Source organism: Natrix helvetica, assembly GCF_964273705.1.
Source record: "Natrix helvetica genome assembly, chromosome: 1".
NCBI classification, from domain to species: domain Eukaryota; kingdom Metazoa; phylum Chordata; class Lepidosauria; order Squamata; family Natricidae; genus Natrix; species Natrix helvetica.
In genome coordinates this window covers 18,953,392-18,975,728 of record NC_138548.1, presented here as the reverse complement: position 1 = coordinate 18,975,728, position 22,337 = coordinate 18,953,392, and the positions used below count along the sequence as shown (strand labels likewise).

Below are 22,337 nucleotides of genomic sequence, written 5' to 3'. Positions count from 1 at the left end.
ATTATGGGAACCCTTTATGAACTTTTGGTTGTTGCTAGGACTGAAATGTTAATAATGTATGAATTTGAATATGAGTAAGGGATCGGCTGTGGAAAGAAGAGATACTTGCATATACCTTACAAGAGGTGAAGATTTACTAAGTTTGTACATGTGATGAACAATCACTTTTTAAAATATTTTCTCTTTTTCTTATTTTTTCCTCTTTCCTTTTTTTTCTTCTTTTCTACTTCTTATTCTGTTTGTTATTATTTTTTCTTTCTGGGTTTAGTCCGTATTGTCTTTTATTATTGTGCCTTTAAAAAAAAATCAATATATGTATTTATTGTTTAAAAAGGTATGATTTCAACTCCCAGAATTCATGGGGGTTGAAATCCACCTATGTTCCCCATCTATTCAAAGATGGGGAATTCTGGAAATTGAAGTCCACCTAACTCAAGTCTCCAGCTTTGAGAAACACTGCTCCAAAACATCTCAGAAGATTGAACTTTCAGAGGTACATTCTCCCACCTCTTTGTAAAACTTCACCCCATCTTTAGTATTACAACCTCCCCCCCCCACACACATACAGATTCCTGGGGGTGGGGGAGCAGGGGGAATTTGACCTCAGGCTTCCCAAACAAGGGCTGAACCAAAGGACAGGTTTGGAAATCCAACTATTCTGAAAGGCATCAGGTTGAGAAAGGCTGGGTTATATCCAACTGGCACTGCTCAGGAGGATACCCCAAATAAATCCAGACTGGATTGTTCCATTCTCACCTTCTCACTCTTATTATCATTACCATCGCTAGTTATGAATAAGCTGTGATTATTTTAATACCACCCACATTTTGTGTTCTTTGTTTGTTTAAGTCCTCTGGAAAATCCAGCCAAGAATTCTTCAACAGTATCCATTCCTAGTAGAAGGTAAAATAATCCCAAAGGCTGACCTGATCCAAACCTCCTCTGTTTATCAATGTCTTCCATGTGAATCTTAGACGTTTGAGCCATTTGGAAGACCGTCTACTTTACCGTTATTGTTAATGTATATTCATTCAGTCCTTTGAATTACTGTAGTACCAGATAAAACAGATGGTTTGACCTTGGTTTTTGAATATAATCATGATGGAGTCCCACCATCTGAAATTCAACGCTTGTTTGAAAAAATGTCACAATTTTAATCATAGTTTGGTCCAAGGTAGCAGTGACCAGAGGTAGGTGATGGGATTATTCCTTATACCCCCGGTTGGCTTGCATCTTCTTATAATAGTTTTCCGTCTCTTCTACTTGCCCGTCCTTGTCTATCACCGTTAAGCTAGCCGGTTTTCTCCGCAGCGTGGATTCCCGGCTGGAGGCCCCTAGAAGGCTTTCCCCAGGGCTGGTTTCTGCTGAAATCAACGATGCACTCCCTCCCAGACCCACTGAGACATTGATGGTGGCCACGCTGCCGTAACGGGCCTCCTCCTGTTCAATGTCGCTGACAGAGGAACCTGGTGAGACTCCGGCGCTTTTGGCAGGCCGGAACCCATGGTAATCTTTGCTCATCTCATTGAGCTCATAAGCATCTTGGCTATCCGAAGCTTTCTGGGTGGCCTTCCATTCCCAAGGGCCATTTCCAGAAGACAGATGTACGACTGGGTGGTGAGGGGCATGAGCATCAATGGTAACCACGCTAGAGCTGTCTCTTTCCGATGGAGAGCAGTACTGGGAGGAGTCAGAGCTGGTGGAGGACGAAGATGTCTCTGAATGCTTGGGTGTCACCGATACCATCCCGGGCTGCTTGGACATGGCAATCACCTGCATGAGGCGCGGTGGGTTGGCCACCCGTTGGGCGGCCCCCTTCTCAGCCATCATCATCCACTTGGCCCTCACAGCCGAGCTGCTTTTGGGTGAAATATTAGCACCGGCGTTCGCTTGACTTTCCTCAGGGATGTGGACCAGTTGAGTGGCCCTGGGTCTTGGCTGGATGAGGACCCGAGGACCCATAGAGGCACGCTCAGCCGTCCGAGCCTGGACAGTGGGGTACAAGGAAGGCGGGATATGATCCTCCTCTTCTCCAGCCAAGGAATCGGAGGCAACCCGCCTGGCCACCTCTTCTGCCAAGGTCATTCCACGGCCTTCCACTGATTTCTGTTTCCATTCAGTGATCAGCTGTTTAGATCGGGAGGCGTCCACCGGGACGTGAATGGTCATATGGCGGCGAGCAGGGTCATCCATTGAGGGGGTGCTGACCCGTGGTAATGTGTTGCTGAAGGTCACCATGTTTTCTTTGCCCATAGGGCTCCGGGGTGCCAAAAGGTCCACGTCAACACTTGCCCGCTTCAAGCTCCCCAGCGAGTTCTTCTCGCGTGGCACTTGCCGGTTCATCCCTTCCAGCCGGGTCTGGGGGTTGAGCTCATCGGTGCTGACCGACTTATTCTGGTGATAAACGGAGTCATGCCCACGTTGAGTCAGGGCTCGGAGAGCGTCCTTGGCAGGAGGGTGAGAGGGAGCCTTTTCTATTGGTGCCCGGAAGTTGCCCACTGCGTGATAGGCCTGTGTGTAGCAAGGAACATGGGGTAAAGATCTGAAAAAGCTCAGAGATGGATGGAAATAGACATTGTCCTGTTCCCTATTTTACATAACTAAAACTTATTTGGTATAGCTCTCTGGGACTATATGTTCTGACCCAGCCTTCGCAAGTAGTGATAAGACCTTCACTCATGAATAAAACAAACCCCTTTTTATAACCGGGCAATAACAGTCTTTTATTCACATGGATAAACAAACAAACAAATCAAATGTACCGTATTTTTTGAAGTATAAGATGAACTCCCCCCCCCCAAATGAGGGTAAAAATGTGGAGGTGTCTTATACTTCGGAACATCTTATACTCCGAAAAATACGGTAATTAGTCCGAACAAGCCTGGGTTTAGCCAAGAAATCTGAATTGCTTGCTGTATACTAGAAACGAATAGTTGTCTGCAACAACCGGCCACTCCCAAACCCCTCCTATTTATTTCCCAGCCAGGAAGGGGCTGGCTATCGTCTACGTCTGCCTCTCCCTGAGAGCTGGCTTATTGTTTTCCTTTGCCCTCCTCTCTTTTCCTCTCTGCAATACGCGCATATGGAATGGGCCCCATCTGTTCCTCCCCCTCACTCAGCTCAGGCCCCGAAGACAGCGGCCTCTCCACCTGCGGAGAGGATGGAAGGCCCCAGCTCTGCTTCTGTCTCTGATGCTGTTTCCTTATCAGAGCCTTCCAAAGGCTCCGAAGCTGGCCCAGGCTATTCCTTCACTTCCTCCTCGTTTGACTGTAGCTAGCTCTACTGGCAACCAACGGGCCACAACACCGTATATAGGAGGAGAGTCTAGGGGAGAGTTAAGAGAGGGATTAGCCTAGACTCCCTAAGCAGTCTAACTCTCCTTGAATTCCATGGACCCTTATCTAACTCCAAGCAGGTGCTAACCATGAGTTGAGAAGATTCCTGTGCTTTTTAGCAATAAATCAGTTGAATTGGACCTTCACTTATGGACCCTGGTCTTTCCTGTCTGACATTATATCACTTAATTATATGGGACAAAAGAGAGATCTAATGGCTGGATTCAGATAGTCCTCTGGTAACCTAAAGTTATGACAGTTTCAGAAAAAGCTACTTATGACCTGGTTTTGAAGTTTTAAAATCCTCCCATTTGGGGCACTTGGCTCTCATTTACTACCCTTTGAAGCACCCTGAAGTCATGTGACTGCACTTTATGACAGACAGGTACGAGTCGAGAGCATTTTAACAAACTGCATTGTTGTTTGGTGGCAGCAGTGCCTCAGATAGAAAGCCCATACAGAGAGTAGTAAGGACAGCCAAGATTAAAGGAAGCTCGCTTCCTGCCATTCAGGATACTGTTTATAAGCGCTATGTGCTTAGAGCTCAAATCATTGTTAGACACACACGCACACGCACACACACGTGTCATGGTCTTGTTTCTGTTGCTCCCCTCTGGCAGGAGGTTTCGAAGTATTTCTAGCAGGACTACCAGATTCGGTAACAGCTTTCTTCCCTATGCCATCCATCTGGTAAACTCGCAAGATTTGCTTTTCTCGCCATGTAAATGTGTACATCCTAACTAGACTGTGTTGTTTCTCTGTGCCATGTAATATATGTGGGTATAGGCATAATTTTGTATCATTTATTTATTTATTTGTCATGTTTATGTAGTGCATATTGGAGGTGGTGACCCTTTGAGAGCTGTATGCACCAAAATTTCATCCGAATGTATGCCAATTAATGCACATTCGAAGTGGTAATAGTTATTATTCTGTTCTATTCTGTTGTTCTGTTCTGTTCTATTCTTTTCTTTGTGTACTACTTTTAGCAAATAGGTGCCCTCCTGCTCCCTGCCCCTTCCTCCCACGGCACTTGGAAAGACAGGCACTTACCAAGTAAGCAGCAATGCCGGAACCAATCAAGAAGCCCACGTAAACATCAATAGGGTGGCTGCGGTACTGGGTGATCTGCGTCAAGCCACAGATGCCAGCTGCGATGGCGAAACCAAACACCAAGATTGGCTTGAGGAGCTTTGTGCTGTCTGAGATTATGGAGTTGAAATACATCTGTGGATGATAACGGAGACGGTCAGCTTTCTAGGGTAAACCGGACAGGAAACACCCCTAGATGAGCTACTTCTACCTTATTGTAAGGCTACACGAAGAGATTCTTGCAAGTCTGAAAATGCAAATTTCCCACCTGCCACTTTTAAACGATAGACCCAATTGGGGAAGGGGGAGGTTTCTTCCTTTCTTTGACCGTTGAGCAATTTGTGGGCTCCTGCTTTTCTTGTCTAATTGTTCTCCTAGCAGCATCTCTTCCCTTCTTTCCCTAACGGCATCTACGTATTCCGCTGTGGACACATGACATAGCCACCCAATCGCTTATTATCTGGAACTTCCTGCTGGATTGTGATTGAGAGGTTGCAGCTTTGCTAAGTGGAGCCCAATCACACAGAGACACTGAGCAGCATAGAATCAATTATGATCTTTTCACAACAATATGAAGTCACAGCTGCCAATACTTTAGCTGGTGTTGGCCTTCATTCGCATCACATTCTTCCTGAGAATCAAGGATGTCGCAGGATGGATGGATAGACAACCCCCCCCCAAAACCCCTAGGCCTGTGATGGCTAAACTTTTCTGGACCGAGGGCCCAAAGCGTCCATGGCTGTGCATCAATGCTGGGTTCCGGATCCCGTTGCAACCGGTACGGTGTAATGGGCCTGGCGTCCCCCGCATGCATGAGCGCACCACGCGCACAGCCCTCGCATGCATCCTTACCTCCGTGACGCTCCAGCTGCTCAGCAGAGCGTCGCGCAGGTGCCGTGCGCTCCGGGAGCATGAGCAGAAGTGCCGAAGAGCTCAAATACAGGTAAGGAGCTCGGGTGGGTAGGTGGGCCCTCCGGAGCACAGTACCGGAACGGTACCCAGTGCTCCCGGCAGGCAGCGATATGCCCGTATCAGGGCGTACAGCCTGCAACCCACCACTGGTGTGCATGAATGCATGCATGCATGCACAAACCCCCAAAATGCAGTGCACGTACACACACACACGTGCATGTGCCCTGCTTCCTATGCATGCGTGCTGCATTCGCTCTACCTGTACCCCTCCCCCCGCATGTGCCCTTCCCCATGCATGTGTGTGCCCCGTGCCCTGCCATGCACGTACATGCGCTCCCCTGCACATGCTCTGCCCTCTGCAAATGTGCGGCAGAGACTCGAAGATAAGGTGGCTGGTGGGAGGTGCGCACAGAACAGAACTGAGGTGACGGCTTGCGTGCCGACAGAGACGGCGCTGCATGCCACCTCTGGCCCGCGTGCCATAGGTTCGCCATCATGGACCTAGACTGTCCTAATGTATTGGTGTAGTATATCTGCAGATCCAAGCAGAACGGCTTTTGTAATTGACAGATGGAAGTTTTGTCAATGCCCAGATCTAAGTATTATCTAAGGTTTTTGGGTATGGTCCCCAAAAGTGTGTTGATAGCTGCTGGTTTACACCATAATTTTTCACCTTTGATTTCACGATCTTCTCCAATTCTTTGTTTTCTATCCTACTATCCGCTGGTTTTGCCACATCAATTATTCACATTTTCTTCTTTTCAACCACAGTTAAATCATGAGGTTGACTCAGCCTTCCAAGGTCAGTAAAATAAGGACCCAGGTTGTAGGGGGCAATAGGCTGACTTTGTAAACCATTTAGAGCACGGGTGTCAAACTCAAACTCGCAGCGTCATTGTGGTCTTGTGATGTTTTTTTTCCCTTCGTGGAGCTGGGGTGGGTGTGGCCTGTGCATGACGCATCCGGCCCACAGGCCACCAGTTTGACACCCCTGGCTTAGAGAAGCAGTATGAAGCAGTATATAAGTCTGCTATTGCTATTTGGAAATTCCACAAACCTGCTCATTTATTTACTACTTTTCCAACTATATGTTCCTACCAATTTTTCATTACTGGCATATAAGAGTTTTTCTGTCCAAGTGAATCATTTTGGCAACACTGTTATCTAGTTGATTGTGGTCAGTTTGTGCTACCTTCTTGCATGAGTTGAGTATTATTTTTTCTGCTTCTTTGCACAATCAGAACTTTGAATCGTTTGGTGTGTTTTTCAGATCTAGCCTTGACACCATTAGTTTGAATAGCTTGCTCCTTCAGTTTCTTTTCAACTCCAGTTGTAAGCCATTCCTAGGTTTTATCTTTATCCACTTTCCCGTCAATAATCTCCTCTTCTTTCTCCCCCTTTCCCTCCCCCCTTTGGGCAGAGAGAGATAACTGAGAAACTGAGTTTCTGAGAGTCAGATGGCATATAAACTTAATAAATTATTATCATTTGTCGCACTTTGTCAGCCAGATGTTTAGACTAGATTTAGCATGTTTAATTCATCTATAGAATCCTTCCCAAGTATCTGGGATAGGCAGATGTTGCTGTCTGATGGTGTTAAAAGTATCCTTGCAGAACGTGAGCTGCTCTGAATAAAACTGCCTTTTGCAATTGACTGAATGTGATTTTATCAATGCCCACATTATTATTGTTGTTGCTGTTGTTCAGGGACGTGCGGTCAGGGGAGGCAGGGGAGGCAGAGCCTCACCTCTCATCATGAAATAATATATAATAATAAATTATAATACATATTTCCTCCCATCCCTTTTACACGTTCCCGCTAAGCTCCGGTAAGGAGAAGAGCTTTTGGGGAGGAAGAAGAGGGAGGAGGAGGAGGAGGTGCGTGCATGGGGCGGTGCCAGATGGGCAACCGGCGGAGGCAGGAGGGTTCTCGGAAGCGCCAATAACCTTCCTGCCTCCGCTGTACTTTGCGCACTCCTCGTGACTGCAATAGACGTCCAGAAGTGGTAGGGGCTGTTGGGCTGGAAGCCCAAACCCCATTAGCCACAAAAACCGCTTCTGGACGTATATTGCAGTCGCAAGGAGCACGCGAAGTCCAGCAGAGGCAGGAAGGTTCTCGTCGTTCCCCAGTTGCTTTTGTGGTTTCATCATCGAGACGAAGTCCGGGAGCACCGACAACATTTCTGCCTCCACTGGACTTCGTCTTGATGATGTCGCCGCAGCTCCCGGGATGGACGGGGTTAGTGGCGCCTAGGCAGTCCAGCGGGCGAGCAAACGAGGATCAGGCTGCCTGATCCTCCATCGCTCGCTCGCTCGCTCTTTCGTCCGCCCGGGCCGCCTCGGCACCGCTCTGGAGGTCCAGCTGCTCCCAGCCGCTGCGGCAACGTCATCAAGATGAAGTGGCTTGGAGGCGAAGTGCTTTTCAGTGCTTTTCTGTGCGTCTGGCATTTAGGTAGATAGCTGGATGTCCTAAACGCCAGATGCTCAGAAAAGCACTGAAAAGCAGCTGCTGTTGGGGACTGCGGAGCGCAAGCCGGCGGAGCGCGCTCAGGAAGGCGGGGAATGGGATCACGTGTGCTGGAGGCTGAGGCAGCCTCAGCCTCCAGCACACGTGGTCTCGTTCCCCGCCTTCCTGATGATGTCACCAGCCTCACCAGCCATAAACCTCACCGCACGTCACTGCTGTTGTTGTTATAACAGAAGAATGAAATTGACTATATCAGGACGAATGTTGGATTAATTGGTGTTGATTATATGAAGACATCAATTAACAAACTATGAAAGCTCTAATACTTTCTCTTTCAAAAGGACTTTTTCAAATTGGCATCCTGCAGATTCCTGTAAAACCTCAAACAGGTGGGTTTCAGCCCCTTCCCCTCTCCCATTTTTGCTATTGGGAAATATAGTTGGATGCTCAGCCCTGAACTCAAGATCAAACTAGGTCTGTGGAAGTTTTTCTGGGGTGATTTTTTTCTATAGAGATTCTCAGTCATCTGGGACACAGTTATGTTCTGATCGAGGCTTCCCAACAGCATGAAGCAAACTCCTTGTCCCAACAAAAAAAAAAAACCTTTTGTATTAATCTTTATATACAATCCAAAAGGGTTTCTAATCTTCCTTTCATGGGTACCATTCAATATTCATATTCAATTATTACTTACCATAACACTACACATTGTATACGTTATTATCATTATCAATTATTTATTTGTATCTATTGTCACTAAATTTCACTAAGTTTAACTAGTTTTAAATTATACTCTTCCATCTCTCAACCTGTATCTTTCCAGTAGCAAAACAGTCTCATATCTTCTGCCATTTGTGGTGTCAGTCCTCTGATCATCTCCTTAATCAGCTTTGTATGGACTCCTCTTAGCAACTCTTTGCTTATAAAATTTCTCATGTAATTTTGATGCCCTTCTTCTGTTTCCTTAATCGGCTTATCTTTGATTGTCGGTAGTGTTATCAATGATATTGCTAATAAAATTTCTCTCTTTAAATCCATAAATTCTTTTGTTTTCTCTTCTTCTGTATCTTGCCATCTGGGGTAGATTTCCCCTCCATTTAATTCCTCTTTCAGTATTCCACTCTCCATTTTCAGAGACAAACCAATCACCATAAATATCAGCAATTTTAATTTCTTTATATTCATTTTCCTCTTCGGTTTTTAGGATTTTAACCACCACTTTTTCCATTTGATAAACATCTCCAACTTCTTCATCATATTTTGCTGTTAGATGCTCTAGTCTTCCAACTTCTTCTCTATCCTCTCATATGTGTTTGATAATTTCTGTATTTCTGAGAATATCTTTTGCAGACTTAAAATTTCTTTCTGCTGTTGAAATTGTGTCATTATCTCCAGCTAACAAACACTGCTGCTCTAGCTTGGGAGGTTTTAACAAGATTGAGCATAGATTCACAATAACGTTTTATTTTCACCTTTCTCTGGTTAAAGATATACTTCAAAGGGACATCTGTATGCTTTTCTTCTTATCACTCTCTATAAACAAGCAGTGAGACCTTGGAGTGCCAAGCCAGGATAATCAGTGAGAAAAGTAAGAGTGTTTTGTTTCCAATACACAAACCTCCAGCCTCCGAGTAGCAGGTTATTGTTGCAATTTTCTTTGTTTCTTTTTGTATCTTTTTTGTATTTCAAGTTTTAAAAAAATCTGATTCTTGAATGAGTTAGAAGAACACCCACAGTAATGAAAGAGGAGAATTTTAGTCTATAGGTTACAAAGAATAATAAAAGAAAAAAATAGAAGAAGACAACTTAATCCATTCGTTTTAAAAGGCTTGCATAAATTCCATCCATGAAGATAGCATTTAAAAAATAAGATAACCTACTGTCCAAAACCATTCCAAATTTAATTCCGCCGCTTATTTCTTCTGTTCTCCATTTTAAATTAATTTAAGTTTTTTCTAGGCAGTCTCTTTTAAAATGGTAAAAATTCCTCACCAGCTGGTTAATAAAAAAGAACTAAGTTAGATATAGTTAAGTCTTGATTATTAGGGGGGAAATGTTATGATGCAGGATATAGTTAAATAAAGGAGGGATAATGATAACAACATATATACAGGTATGGGTACAACATAAGGAAACTGGGTGCAAATTGTAAACAGTGATTTGGAAAGGAGGATTAGAAAATTTTGTTATTAAATATTATGGATGTTTAGCTAGAATAGGACATAAGAATTCAGTGTTATTGGAAGATTTTAGAAATAGTAAATGAAATGCCAGTATGTGGTTATGTATTAAATCTTGGTATATTTTATGATGAAGGACGTTTAAACAATTATAGTCAAATGAAAATGGAGGTATGATGACGGTAACATGTATAAATATCTGAGTTAAAATACTTGAGTTAATATGAATTATGTTTGTTGACTGTGAAAGAGATGCACGAAAGCCTTTTTGTAACCAACTGATACACTTTCTACAGTATGTAAAGAAGGATATGTTGTGTTTGTTTTGAAAATTAAAAATAATAATACATATTTTTATTTAAAAAAAACCCTTTTATTAATTTACTGTGAATTCTTCTCGTTCACATCCAACAAAGTCTTTCAAGGGAGGATTTACAGTCACAGACCTTATCTGGCTTGGGGAGTTGCCAGGCCAATATTGCCAAAACTTGGCAAGGAGTCTTGGAGAGCCACAACCAATTAAGCGAACTAATTGTCTCCTGCAAACTCCACTCCCCTTTCGCTCCACTTTTATTTCCTCTGGGAGGGGCCACACATCATCCACCTATGGCCTTACTTCCAAGTTGAGCCCTGCTCTTTAGCTGTTCCCTTCGTCTGACAACTCTGTGCATGTGCACACTGGGAACAGGCTCCAGCTGTTCATCTGCCTCACTGATGCCTGACTCTGAAGGCAGCTGGTAACTGGCATACAGCCCTGAAACCCTCTCTGCCTCTGACACAGAGCCCTCATCAGAGCCTTCCCCAGACTCCAGGAGTGGCCCATGTTCCTCCCCAAACTCCCCACTGTCCGAATCTGGCGCCAGCTCCGCTGGTCGCTGGCGAGCCACAACAGGTGGTCCAAAAATGCTTTTTTCAAAAGGCAACAGGACTTCCTTTGTTTTTCCTTGAATGTAGAGGTTATACAAAAGTTGTGTACAGACATGTGCAGCAAACTGCCATATCTTAGTAACCGATTACCTCAACTGTCTATGAGCTCACCTAATTAGCAGAGCCAGGAACTGTTGTGTTATGTGAGATTCAACCCTGGCTGGGATGGTATTAAGAGATTGACAAGGAGAATGTACCAATAAGATGCTGTTGCTGCCTATGCTCTTGCTTTGCTTGTTGAAACTGTATAAAAGCCACATAAACTCTGCGTAAGGGACACAGACATTTTGGACACCTGCTGTGATGGATTTCTGAGACCTACAACGTTTCGCTTCTCATCCAAGAAGCTCCTTCAGTTCTGACTAAATGGCAGAGAATGGGAGGATTTACATTCTTTGCAGTCATCTGGACGTTAGCACTCTTTCTGAGAGTCATTGAGGCCACTCGGAGGTTTATCTGTGCTCTCAGGATCACCTGAATATTGATTTTGGGGTGATTTTGATTTTGTTTTCAGTGACATGCTGGGGCAGGGGCAAAGGGAAGCATTCTGTTTGCAGTATCAAAGGGGAAAAAATGAAATTTCATTTCATTAGGTTTAAATGTAATTACAGTTCATTGCAGTTAAAATGATTAAGCCCCAGTATGTCTTTAATCTTCTCTTTCTGTTGCATTAAAAACATAATTGCACCTTGGCTATTGGAGGCTTTGTCGGTCTTAAATAGCACTTCTCTATTCTACGACAGACAGAATTCTTAATGAGCCTGATTTTTTCCGGTATTGACATTAACAAGTAAAACTCACGGATATGTAGACGGCAGCAAATGCAGACAGGGTGGCATGCTGAGAAGGGAACGTTTTCCTGGAAGGGAGAAAGAAATGATACAAACATCCATGATCCATCTGCAGTCAGGAGACCTTAATTTCACAACACTTTGACGAGTTCAACCACAACTGCACTTAGGAAGAAGCACTTAGGCATTTCTTAAAACTTTCTGCTCTCCAGACCCCTTCCCAATTTCAAAAATTACGGTGGACTCTTAAAAAGCCTTTGTTGGGTTATATTTAATGACTCTTATCGTGTTAAAAATTAAAACTGACACATTCACAGAATATATACGGACTCATGTAAAAACTAGCAATGTTAAACCCATTCAGGTAGTCCTTGAGTTACGATGGCAATTGGGACTGGGATCGTCTCTAAGTGATGCAGTCATCTTTATACAATGTCATATGACTGCAACACTTAGCAACAGAAATTCAGGCAGTTCCTGTTGTTGTCCTAAGCCCAGGACATAGCAATAGCAATAGCACTTAGACTTATATACCGCTTCACAGTGCTTTACAGCCGTCTCTAAGCGGTTTTACAGAGTCAGCCTATAGACCCAAACAATCTGGGTCCTCATTTTACCCACCTTGGAAGGATGGAAGGCTGAGTCAACCTTGAGCCTGGCGAGATTGGAGCTGCCAAATTGCAGTCAGCCGGCAGTCAGCAGAAGTAGCCTGCAATACTGCACTCTAATCACTATGCCACCTCTTAAATTTCCCGTTCCTCTGTTTGAAAAATACAAATTCTAAACAACTGATCAAAATGCAGTGATTTTTCCCTGGTATAAAATGGAGCCCTTTGAAAGCATCACAGGCAAGAATGTTGGGGACCTCCAAAAGTACTAAACTACAGCCCTCTCTAAGCGGTTTTACAGAGTCAGCCTATAGACCCAAACAATTTGGGTCCTCATTTTACCCACCTTGGAAGGATGGAAGGCTGAGTCAACCTTGAGCCTGGTGAGATTGGAACTGCCAAATTACAGGCAGTCAGCAGAAGTAGCCTGCAGTACTGCACTCTAACCACTGCACCACCATGGCTATTAATGCCAGTCATTAAGCGGGAAGTTAAAAGCAAAGGAGAAAACAAGTACAATCTACCTACATGTCCCAACTTTATAAGTACAGCAGAATGAGACAGTAAATCTAAAGGTAGCAAAATAGATTATTATTGTGCTTCCTGGTGCTCAATCATAATAATAATTATCAACTATGGAAGCAGAAACTAGTATGTCCTCAACTTACAACAGTTCGTTTAGTGACCATTTAAAGTTACAACAGCATTGTAAAAAGTGACTTATGACTGTTTTCACAGTTATGACCTTTGCAGCATCCCCATGAACATGTGATCAACATGTGATCAAAATTCAGATGCTTGGCAACTGATTTATATTTATGACAATTGCAGAGATCATGTGCTTATTTTTTGCAATCTTCTGGCTAGCAAAGTGAAGGAGGAAGCCAGTCACTTAGCAACTGGGTTACTAACTTGTCAACTGCAGTGCTTCACTTAACAACTGAGGCATAAAATAGGGTGAATCTCACTTAACAAATGTCTCACTTAACAACATAATTTTTGGGCTCTTTTGTGGTTGTAAGTTGAGGACTACCTGTACAAGGGACTATATACACTAGTGTCCTGCTGCAAAAATGTTTATTTAGGAAAGAAATCCTAACTAGGGGCAATAACATTTATTTTTAATATCTTAGCACCTAAGACAATGACAAAAAATGACAAGAAAGAAGCAGAATACAATTCTAACAGTAAATTTTCAAATAACTGTCAAATTCTCCCCAAAAATTGACGCACATTTTCTAAGAAACTGTGGTTGACAATATTGTTATGATAGTAAGTAATCAACTGAGGTAAGCTTGAATGAATGACATGTATTTATTTATTAAATTTATATGCTGCCCACCATGCTATCCAGAGTGACTCTGGGTGGAATATAGACCGAAGTTATAACAACTTTTAATTAGAAATAACCAGTCTACACATGACAGCAAAAGCTGGTTTCCATAGCAGTTGTAAAACAAAGGTAGGTGGACTCACCTGGCTGAGAGAATAGCATGCTGGTCTTGACCTGAGCAGATATCTTGAGTGATGTAAGGGTTGGACTCACAGGTGATAGCCAAAAGAGTATAGTTGGGCTTACAGACGGTCAAGAAGAAAGGGGCGTGGTATCCTGTGGCTAATTGGATGACATCGGTCACCAGCGCTGTGGCACAGAGGCCAAACACGTGAACACCTGAAGGGGGGAGCAAATTCAGATCAGGTTAGGGCCTGGGAGTTGTAGAATGAATGAAAGGACAAGAGTAAGGACGGGTCCTTGATACATAATGTGCAAAAGAGACAATCAACAAGCTAAAAAATGGGAACAAAAAGACCAACATATCTCCTCCACCAGCAATTAGCATCTAGATAAGCGTAGAGCAGGGGTGTCCGAACTTGGGAACTTTAAGATTTGTGGATTTCAACTCCCAGAATTCCCTAGCCAGTCATGCTGGCTGGGAAATTCTGGGAGTTGAAGTCCACAAGTCTTAAAGTTCCCAAGTTTGGACATCCCTGGCGTAGAGTAACACCAAAATTAACATCAAACTAGCAATCAAGAAATAAATAATACCCCAATCAAAGAAGCAAACAGCCCAATCACAGAACCTCCAAGATCGCCAACACCAACAGGGCAAGACACTAGAACAGGGGAGTCAAACTCAAGGCCCATGGCCCAGATCCGGCCCATGGGATGCTTAGATCCGGCCCACAGGGCTGCCCTGGAAACAACAAAGGACCAGCCCGCAGTGCCTCTGCCAGCAAAAAAGCAGCCCACCCGAGTTCTGTTTTTGCTGGCCGAGGGTTGCAGGAGGCCGTCGCAGCTGAAAACGGAGTTCACCAGCCCGTTTTTGCTGGCTGAGTACTTGGGCCACCATAGGCGTCCCTGACACGAGTGATATCGAGTTGGCCACATTCACCCCAGCTACGCCCTCCCCCCCCCCCCCAACGAGGTCAAACCCAACCCTGATGCGGCCCTCAATGGAATTGAGTTTGACACTCCTGGCCTAGGTTTAAGTTTTATTAAACTAGAGACCCTGGGGTGGTGAAAAAAAGTCAAGATGCCAGCTTCAACGGTGTGGTTGTGGCATCGTTAGGACATTTGATTGCCAAAAGAGGAAGGGTGGAAATAGGCTTACCGACAAACCGGACCGTCCTGCGGAGAAAAGAGTTGAAATTGCAACCGCCGGCATTTATGCTGCCTTCAGTATTGCTACGGCCCTTCATCTTTGACTGCAAGCAATACACGATGCCTTCGCCCACCATGATCTGCCAAGCAAAGCAGCAGCGTCAGAAGCCAGATCCTTCCTTCCAACCTGCCTGCCTTGGACTCTCTCTCTCTATTTGAGGATGGACTTTAACTCCCAGAATTCTCCAGTCAGCAATCAAGAATTCGATGGTCCCATGGATGCTCTCAATCCCATTAACTATTTAACTGCTGCACAACCAGTGGTTGGTTGTGGGCGGTACGCCCTGGTACGGGCGTAGCGGAGCCTGCCCAGAGCACCGGGTACTGTTCTGGTACGGTGCTCCGGAGGGCCCGCCCGCCCGCCAGAGCTCCTTATCTGTCCTTTAAGCCTTTGGCGCTTCCGTGCAAGGGCATGGCGCGTGTGGCGCTTGTGCGACGCTCCACCGAGCAGCTGGAGCGTTGCGGAGGCGTCGCAGGCATATCCATGGAGGTGACGCCGGGCCCGTTCCAACCACACCGGTTGGAACGGGATCCAGAACTCACCACTGTGCACAATCCTCATTTCTGGTCTTTAGGATCTGCCTGGGAGCTTCTCCTGGTGGACCAAATGGACTTTCTGACCAGCAATCCAACTCGGGAGGGCCAAATCAGACAGAAAAACTAAGCAGAGGACTCCTGCTTTCAAGCTCATATAGTGAGCATTTGCCAGTCACTGTTGGAAACGGTGGGATTAATGGGGTTTGGGAATCGATCCAGCAGAATCCATATGTCACCTTCCTCCAACCAGCTCTCTACCAGATGCCTTGGGTCTTTAACGCCCAGATGGTGACTAGGAATTGTAGTCCCAAACCATGTGGATGGTCGCTGTTGGAGAAGATTGCTTTGTGTTCCTGAGGGAACTGTATTGGGGGAAAGTGGGGAGAAAGACAGCTGTTAATGATTTGGGCTTCTTCAAGGAGAGAGAGTGAGACTTTGATCACAAAGGATCAGACACCATTTTGAATCCCTTCCTCTACTGTAGTCACCCCAGAGAACTTGCCATTTTGGATATGAGTTTTCCGATCAGCAAACAGGATGAAATGTCTGAACCGAGAGCCAGGTTAAGGTGCCTAGACTATACAATACAATAGCAAAGTTGAAAGGACCGTGGAGGTCTTCTAGTCCAATCCCTGCCTAGGCAGGGAACCCTATAGCGTTTTAGACAAATGGATATCCAACATCTTCTTAAAGACTTCCAGTGTTGGGGCTTTCACAACTTCTGGAGGCAAGTTACTCCACTGATTAATTGTTCTAACTGACAGGAAATTTCTCCTCAGTTCTAAGTTGCTTCTCTCCTTGATTAGTTTCCACCCATTGCTTCTTGTTCTACCCTCAGGTGCCTTGGAGAATAGCTTGACTCCCTCTTCTTTGTGGCAACCCCTGAGATATTGGAACACTGTTATCATGTCTCCCCTAGTCCTTCTTTCTATTAAACTAGACATACCCAGTTCCTGCAACCGTTCTTCATATGTTTTAGCCTCCAGTCTCCTAATCCTCTTGGTTGCTCTTCTCTGCACTCTTTCCAGATTTTCCACATCTTTTCTACATCATGACGACCAGAACTGAATGCAGGATTCCGTGTGGCCTTACCAAGGCATTATAAAGTGGTATTAACACTTCACGGGATCTTAATTCTATTACACATCTTAAAATTGACAAGGTTGAGCAATACTGTGCTACACTAAAAGCAGGGTACTATGAGTTCTACTGCTCCCTGAGCAGAGGTGGCATTCAGCCAGTTCAGACAGGTTCACCTGAACCGGTAGTGGAAATTGTGGGTGGGCCCACTCCCACTCTGCCGTTCTGGCTCTATGCCATCCTATTTAGGCACATGTTTGAGGCCAGGCGCATGGGTGGAAAACACACACAGGGCAAACTGGTGGTAAGGAAATGTGCAGCCCATCGCTGTCCCTGAGGCATGGAAGTCAACTGGGGCTTTTGGACTAGTCCCACCCTCTCAACCTAACCCACCCTGCATTGTAGTTGTTAAAAAAAACAAGAAGAGACAGCATTATGTATACTATCTTGAGTTGTACAAGATAAAACCAGGTTACAAATCCAATACATAAAAGAGGAGGAGAGAAATGTACCATGGCACAAGAACCAGTTTGGTGTAATGGCTAAGGTGATAGCTAGAAGCCAAGCTAGCTAGACTGCGTGTTCTAGACTTAGATGTGAAAACTGGTTGCGCGACTTTGAGCCAATCCCCAGGAGATTGTGAGCTCTACAGAGTTATGCTTCAAAGCTGGCTGGGTAACCTTGGACCACTCACCCTTACAGATTCTTTCAGATTAACAGAGTTGGAAGGGACCCCGTAGGTCATCTGGTCCCTCCCCCCCACCAAGCAGGAGACCCTACACCAGCGATGGCGAACCTTTTTTGGCTTGCATGCCACAAGTGGGGGGAGCTCAGGGGGGTCATGTGCGGGTGTGCCGCACCCATAATGCAATGCGCGACCCCAGTGCGCATGCGCGCACAATGCGCGACCACCCCATTTTTACATGCTTTTTTCGCCCTCCCCAGGCTCCAGAGGCTTTATAGGAGCCTGGGGAGGGCAAAAAGAGCCTCCCCCGCCCCCCCGGAGGCCCTCCGGAGGCTTCAGGGACCGTCCGGAGGCTTCCCTGAAGCCTTCGGAACGCTCAAAAGTGACTTCCGGGTTGCTCGGAGGGTCGTTTTAAGCGCTCCGAAGGCGTCAGGGAAGCCTCCGGATGGTCCCTGAAGCCTTCGGAACGCTTAAAACCACTCTCCGAGCAAGCGCTCCAAAGGCGTCAGGGACCATCCGGAGGCTTCCCTGACGCCTCCAGAGGCCCTCTGAGAGGGCGGGGGAGGCTCTTTTCGCCCTCCCCAGGCTCCTATAAAGCCTCTGGAGCCTGGGGAGGGCGAAAAATGGCTTTTAAAAAGGTGAACTCAGCTGGCCAGCGCGCGCATGCGCGCTCGCCAGCTAACAGGGCAGTGCCTCGCGTGCCCTGACACGTAGCTCCGCGTGCCACTTGTGGCACGTATGCCATAGGTTCGCCATCACTGCCCTACACTATTTCTGACAGATGGCAGTCCAGTCTCTTCTCAGAAGCCTCCAGTGATGAAGGCAACTTCTGTTCCATTGGTTGATTGTTCTCACTGTCAGAAAGTTCCTCTTTGTTTCTAGGTTGAATCACTCCTTGGTCAGTTTCCATCCATTATTCCTTGTCTGGCCTTCGGGTGCCTTGGAAAATAGCTTGACCCCCCCTCCCCTCTGTGGCAGCCCCTCAAATATTGGAACACTCTCTCACTCACTCCAACCCACCTCACAGGGTTGTTGCTGTTGTTGAGAAAATATGAGGAGGGGGTATTAGGCATGTTCGCCACCTTGAGTTATTTATACAAATAATAAAGGAAAGGATATAAACAAACAAATGATACTCACAGAAGCCGCAGGAGCTGCAAACGCCAAGCTTAGCAGCATCAGCAAAGGGATCATTTCTTCATTGCTTTCCACGTAGGGCATGGAAAGGGCTCGGTCGTAACACTGGAAGCCCACCTTGGCTGGCCTGAAGAGGTCGGTCAGCTCCAGGAAGTAGAGAGTCACGATGGAGGAAGCGACGATGGGCAACTGGAGGCCGGAAGTAAGCAAAGAGATTGAGCCAAGGCAAAGAGTGGAAGAATAAAGTCTCTGCTAATGAGCCACCACATCTGGGAGCTGAAGAGAAATGGGGGGTTCAACATTCACCCTTAAACTAGGATGCCCACCTTAAACCTTTGAGCCACCTGATCCTCCATCTTCCTCCAGTTCTTGAGGCAGGGGGTAATGGGTAATAGCACTAGCACTTAGACTTGTATACTGCTTCACAGTGCTTTACAGCCCTCTCTAAGCGGTTTATAGAATCAGCCTATCTCCCCCAACAATCTGGCCTCTCATTTTACCGACCTCGGAAGGATAGATGTCTGAGTCAACTTTGAGCCAGTGAGATTTGAACTGCCAAGCTGCAGCTAGCAGTCAGCTGAAGTAGCTTGCAGTACTGCACTCTAACCACTGCGCCACCGCGGCTAATGATAAGGAAACCATTAATATTTTGGGGGGTCCTTACCTCGACAAAGTAGAAGCAGGGAAGAAGTGTCATGCTGTCTTTGGGAGCTTTTGCTTTGTCCTTAGCAGAGATCATGGTGTCAGCAGTGGGATTTATAGGAACGGGTGGGCAGGGCGTGGGAGCGAAAGCCCCAGCTCAGCTTCTGTTAGGAGACAAGATAAATAGCTATATAGATAGGAAGGAACTGCTACAATGGGAGATGACAGAACCAGAAGTAGGATTCTACAAAGGCCCAAACCAACATACTATCCTCCTGTCCTACAATGCCTTCCTACAGAGCCCCCGTTTTTATCCTCAAGAGGCTGTGTGTGTGCACTTGTTGCAGTTTGCAAAGTAGGGAGAGGAAGGGGAAATGTCTTTGAAGTTTCTAAGGAGCAGGGATAAGCGTTTATGGGGTGGGAAAATGTCCATAAAGTTAAGATAACGTCTTTCCCCTGAAAGCCTGCTCTTTTTTACAGGTGCTGTTCAAAGGATGCACATATACAGGTAGTCGAGTTATGGTCATAATTAAGCCCCATGTTTGTAAGTAATGGTTGGAAAGAGTGGCCTAGTGGTGAAGATGCTCACCTCCCACTTGGAAGATTGAGAGTTCAATCCTAGGTTGTGGCAAATGTTTCTCTCTCAGGGAACAAAGAAAAAATATCTGCTGTGAACTTCACGTGGCATCAGGAAGGGCAACTGGCCAGTAAATGCTCAGCATCATCCTGTCACCCCAACTCTACCCTGAATTAAGGATTACAGGGTTGTCCAAGGGAAGTTGTTTTGTTATAGTTGTAAAGCAGGTCACCATGGCAAATCTAGACAGTATCAATCTGCCTAGCAGAGACATCACCCTGCCAACAAAAGTATGTATAGTCAAGGCTATGGTTTTCCCAGTTGCAATATATGGCTGTGAAAGTTGGACCACAAGAGAGGCCGAGCGCCAAAGAATTGAGGCCTTTGAACGATGGTGCTGGAGATGACTGGTGAGTCCCTTGGACTGCAAGGCAATCAAGCCAATCAGTTCTAGAGGAGATCAACCCTGAACTGCTCTTTGGAAGGCCAGATCCTGAAGATGAAACTTAAAATACTTTGGCCACCTAAAGGAAGGAAGAACTCACTGGAGAAGAACCTAATGCTGGAAAGGATTGAGGGCAAAAGAAGAAGGGGATGGCAGAGAATGAGGTGGCTGGATAGAGGCACCGAAGCAGTAGGCGTGAGTTTAAATGGACTCCAGAGGATGCTAGAGGCCAGGAAGGACTGGAGGAATGTTGTCCATGGGGTCGCAATGGGTTGGACACAACTTCACAACTAACAACAAGCAATGTGACCAGATCCGATTTTATGAACTTTTTTCCAGTGGTCATTAAGCAAATACCACAGTCATAAAGCAAACACCACATAAAGCAAACGCTGTGGTCGTTAAGCAAACCCATTGTTCACCATGTGGCAGTTTTTGCCAGAATCTGGAAGTAAACCCTGGTTTCCAACAAAACATAAGTCACATTCAGTGACAATGGAGCTCAGTTCCTGACCACACAAAGTGCAGTCAAATGACTGCAGGAGAAGAGGTATGAGCGTAGAACTTTGAAACTGGGTCACAAGTCCCTTTTTTGGAGTCTGTCATAAGTCAAGGACTGCCCATAAAAGGAACAAGGAAGAAGAGGTTCTATCATTTGGCTGTCATCTTGACTTTAACAGAATAACAAAGTTGGAAGGGACCTTGGAGGTCTTCTAGTCCAACCTGCTGCTCAAGTAGGAGACTCTATGCCATTTCAGACAAATGGATGTCCAATGTCTTCTTAAAAACCTCTAGAGTATCCACAACTTCTGGAGGCAAGTCATTCCACTGATTAATTGTATACACTGTTATGAAATTTATCCTTAGTTCTGGCCGGTTCTCTCTTTGATTAGTTTCCATCCATTGCTTCTTGCCCTACCTTCAAGAGGTTGACTTCCTCTTCTTTGCGGCAGCCCCTCAAATATTGGAACAGTGCAATCATAGCCGTCTTTTCATTAAACTAGACATTTCCAATAGCTCAAACTGTTCTGCGTATGTTTTATCCTCCAGCCCCCTAATCATCTTTGTTGCTCATTTTCTGCTCATTATTTGATTCCCTCTGCTCTAGACATTCTTGTGGGCAGGCGCTTTTGGAAATGAGTTTTCCAAGCACCAACCATGCTGGTTTCAAATCCTGACACCCATAGATTGCATCTACAAGCCATGTGGTTTTCATGTTTTGCCATTGGCAGATTGGACAAGAAACATAAAACGCTACTCATTGGACAAAACCCAAATGTTGATTTCCAAGCACATTCCATAAACATCTTACATATTAGAAGACCCCTTGCTCCTGTTAAGCGGTGGCATGAAGATATGGTATTAGAGGATAAGGGAGCGTGCATTATCGCACACACATCCTTTCCGCCATCCTGATCCCCAAGAAGCAAGAAGTCCAACCGACCAACAAAACTGGCTGCATGCCAAGTCTGATCACCATTGTCCTATCTGATTTGGGATTGTTATTCCAACCTTCTATAGCAGGGGTGTCAAACTCAAGGTCCAGGGACTGGATCTGGGCCGCCCTGGAAACAGCAAAGGGCTGGCCTGCAGTGCCTCTGCCAACAAAAAACAGAGCTCGGGAGGGCTGCCCGTGGGTCCTCCGTTTTCACTGGCAGAGGGTTGCAAGAGGCTGTCGCAGCCGAAAACGGAGCTCAGGAGCCTGCTTTCTCTGGCAGAACTCTCGGGCCGCCACAGGTGCCCCCAACACGAGTGTTGTCGAGCTGGCCATGCCCACCCTGGCCACACCCACTCCACTCCCCCCCCCTAGGTCAAACACAACCCCGATGCGGCCCTCAATGAAATCGAGTTTGACACCCCTTTTCTACAGGTAGTCCTCAACTTACAAACATTCATTTAGCGAGCATACGGAGTTATAACGGCACTGGAAAAAGTGATTTATGACCAGTTCTTGCATATCGCAGCATCTCCATTATCCAGCGATCAAAATTCAGCCACTTGTCAACCAGCATTTATGCTTGACATTGCAGCATCGCCGGGTCGCATGATTGCCATTGGATACCTTCCCAGCCCACTTTTGATCAAAGAAGTCCAATCGGGGAGCTGGATTCGCTTAACAACCGCATGATTCACTTAACAACCATGGCAGAAAAAGTCATAAGCACGGGCGCGAGTCACTCAACAACCCCCTTCCTTAGCAACAGAAATTCTGCACCTAATTGTGGTTGTAATCAAGGACTTCCTGTACTTACAATGTCCT

The 22,337-nt window shown here is 45.7% G+C and overlaps 1 protein-coding gene across 1 annotated transcript; it reads right to left on the bottom strand.

The window, feature by feature from the left end:
• Positions 1-820: 820 nt before the first annotated feature.
• PLPPR3 (phospholipid phosphatase related 3) lies at positions 821-19,152 on the bottom strand (the record flags this gene model as incomplete). The annotated part of the gene is made up of 7 exons (XM_081958847.1): positions 821-2,511; positions 4,389-4,562; positions 11,715-11,772; positions 13,789-13,984; positions 14,925-15,054; positions 18,417-18,602; positions 19,078-19,152. The coding sequence occupies 7 exons, from the start codon at positions 19,150-19,152 to the stop codon at positions 1,204-1,206; spliced, it is 2,127 nt and encodes a 708-aa protein (XP_081814973.1). The 3' UTR covers positions 821-1,203.
• Between the last annotated feature and the right edge of the window lie 3,185 nt (positions 19,153-22,337).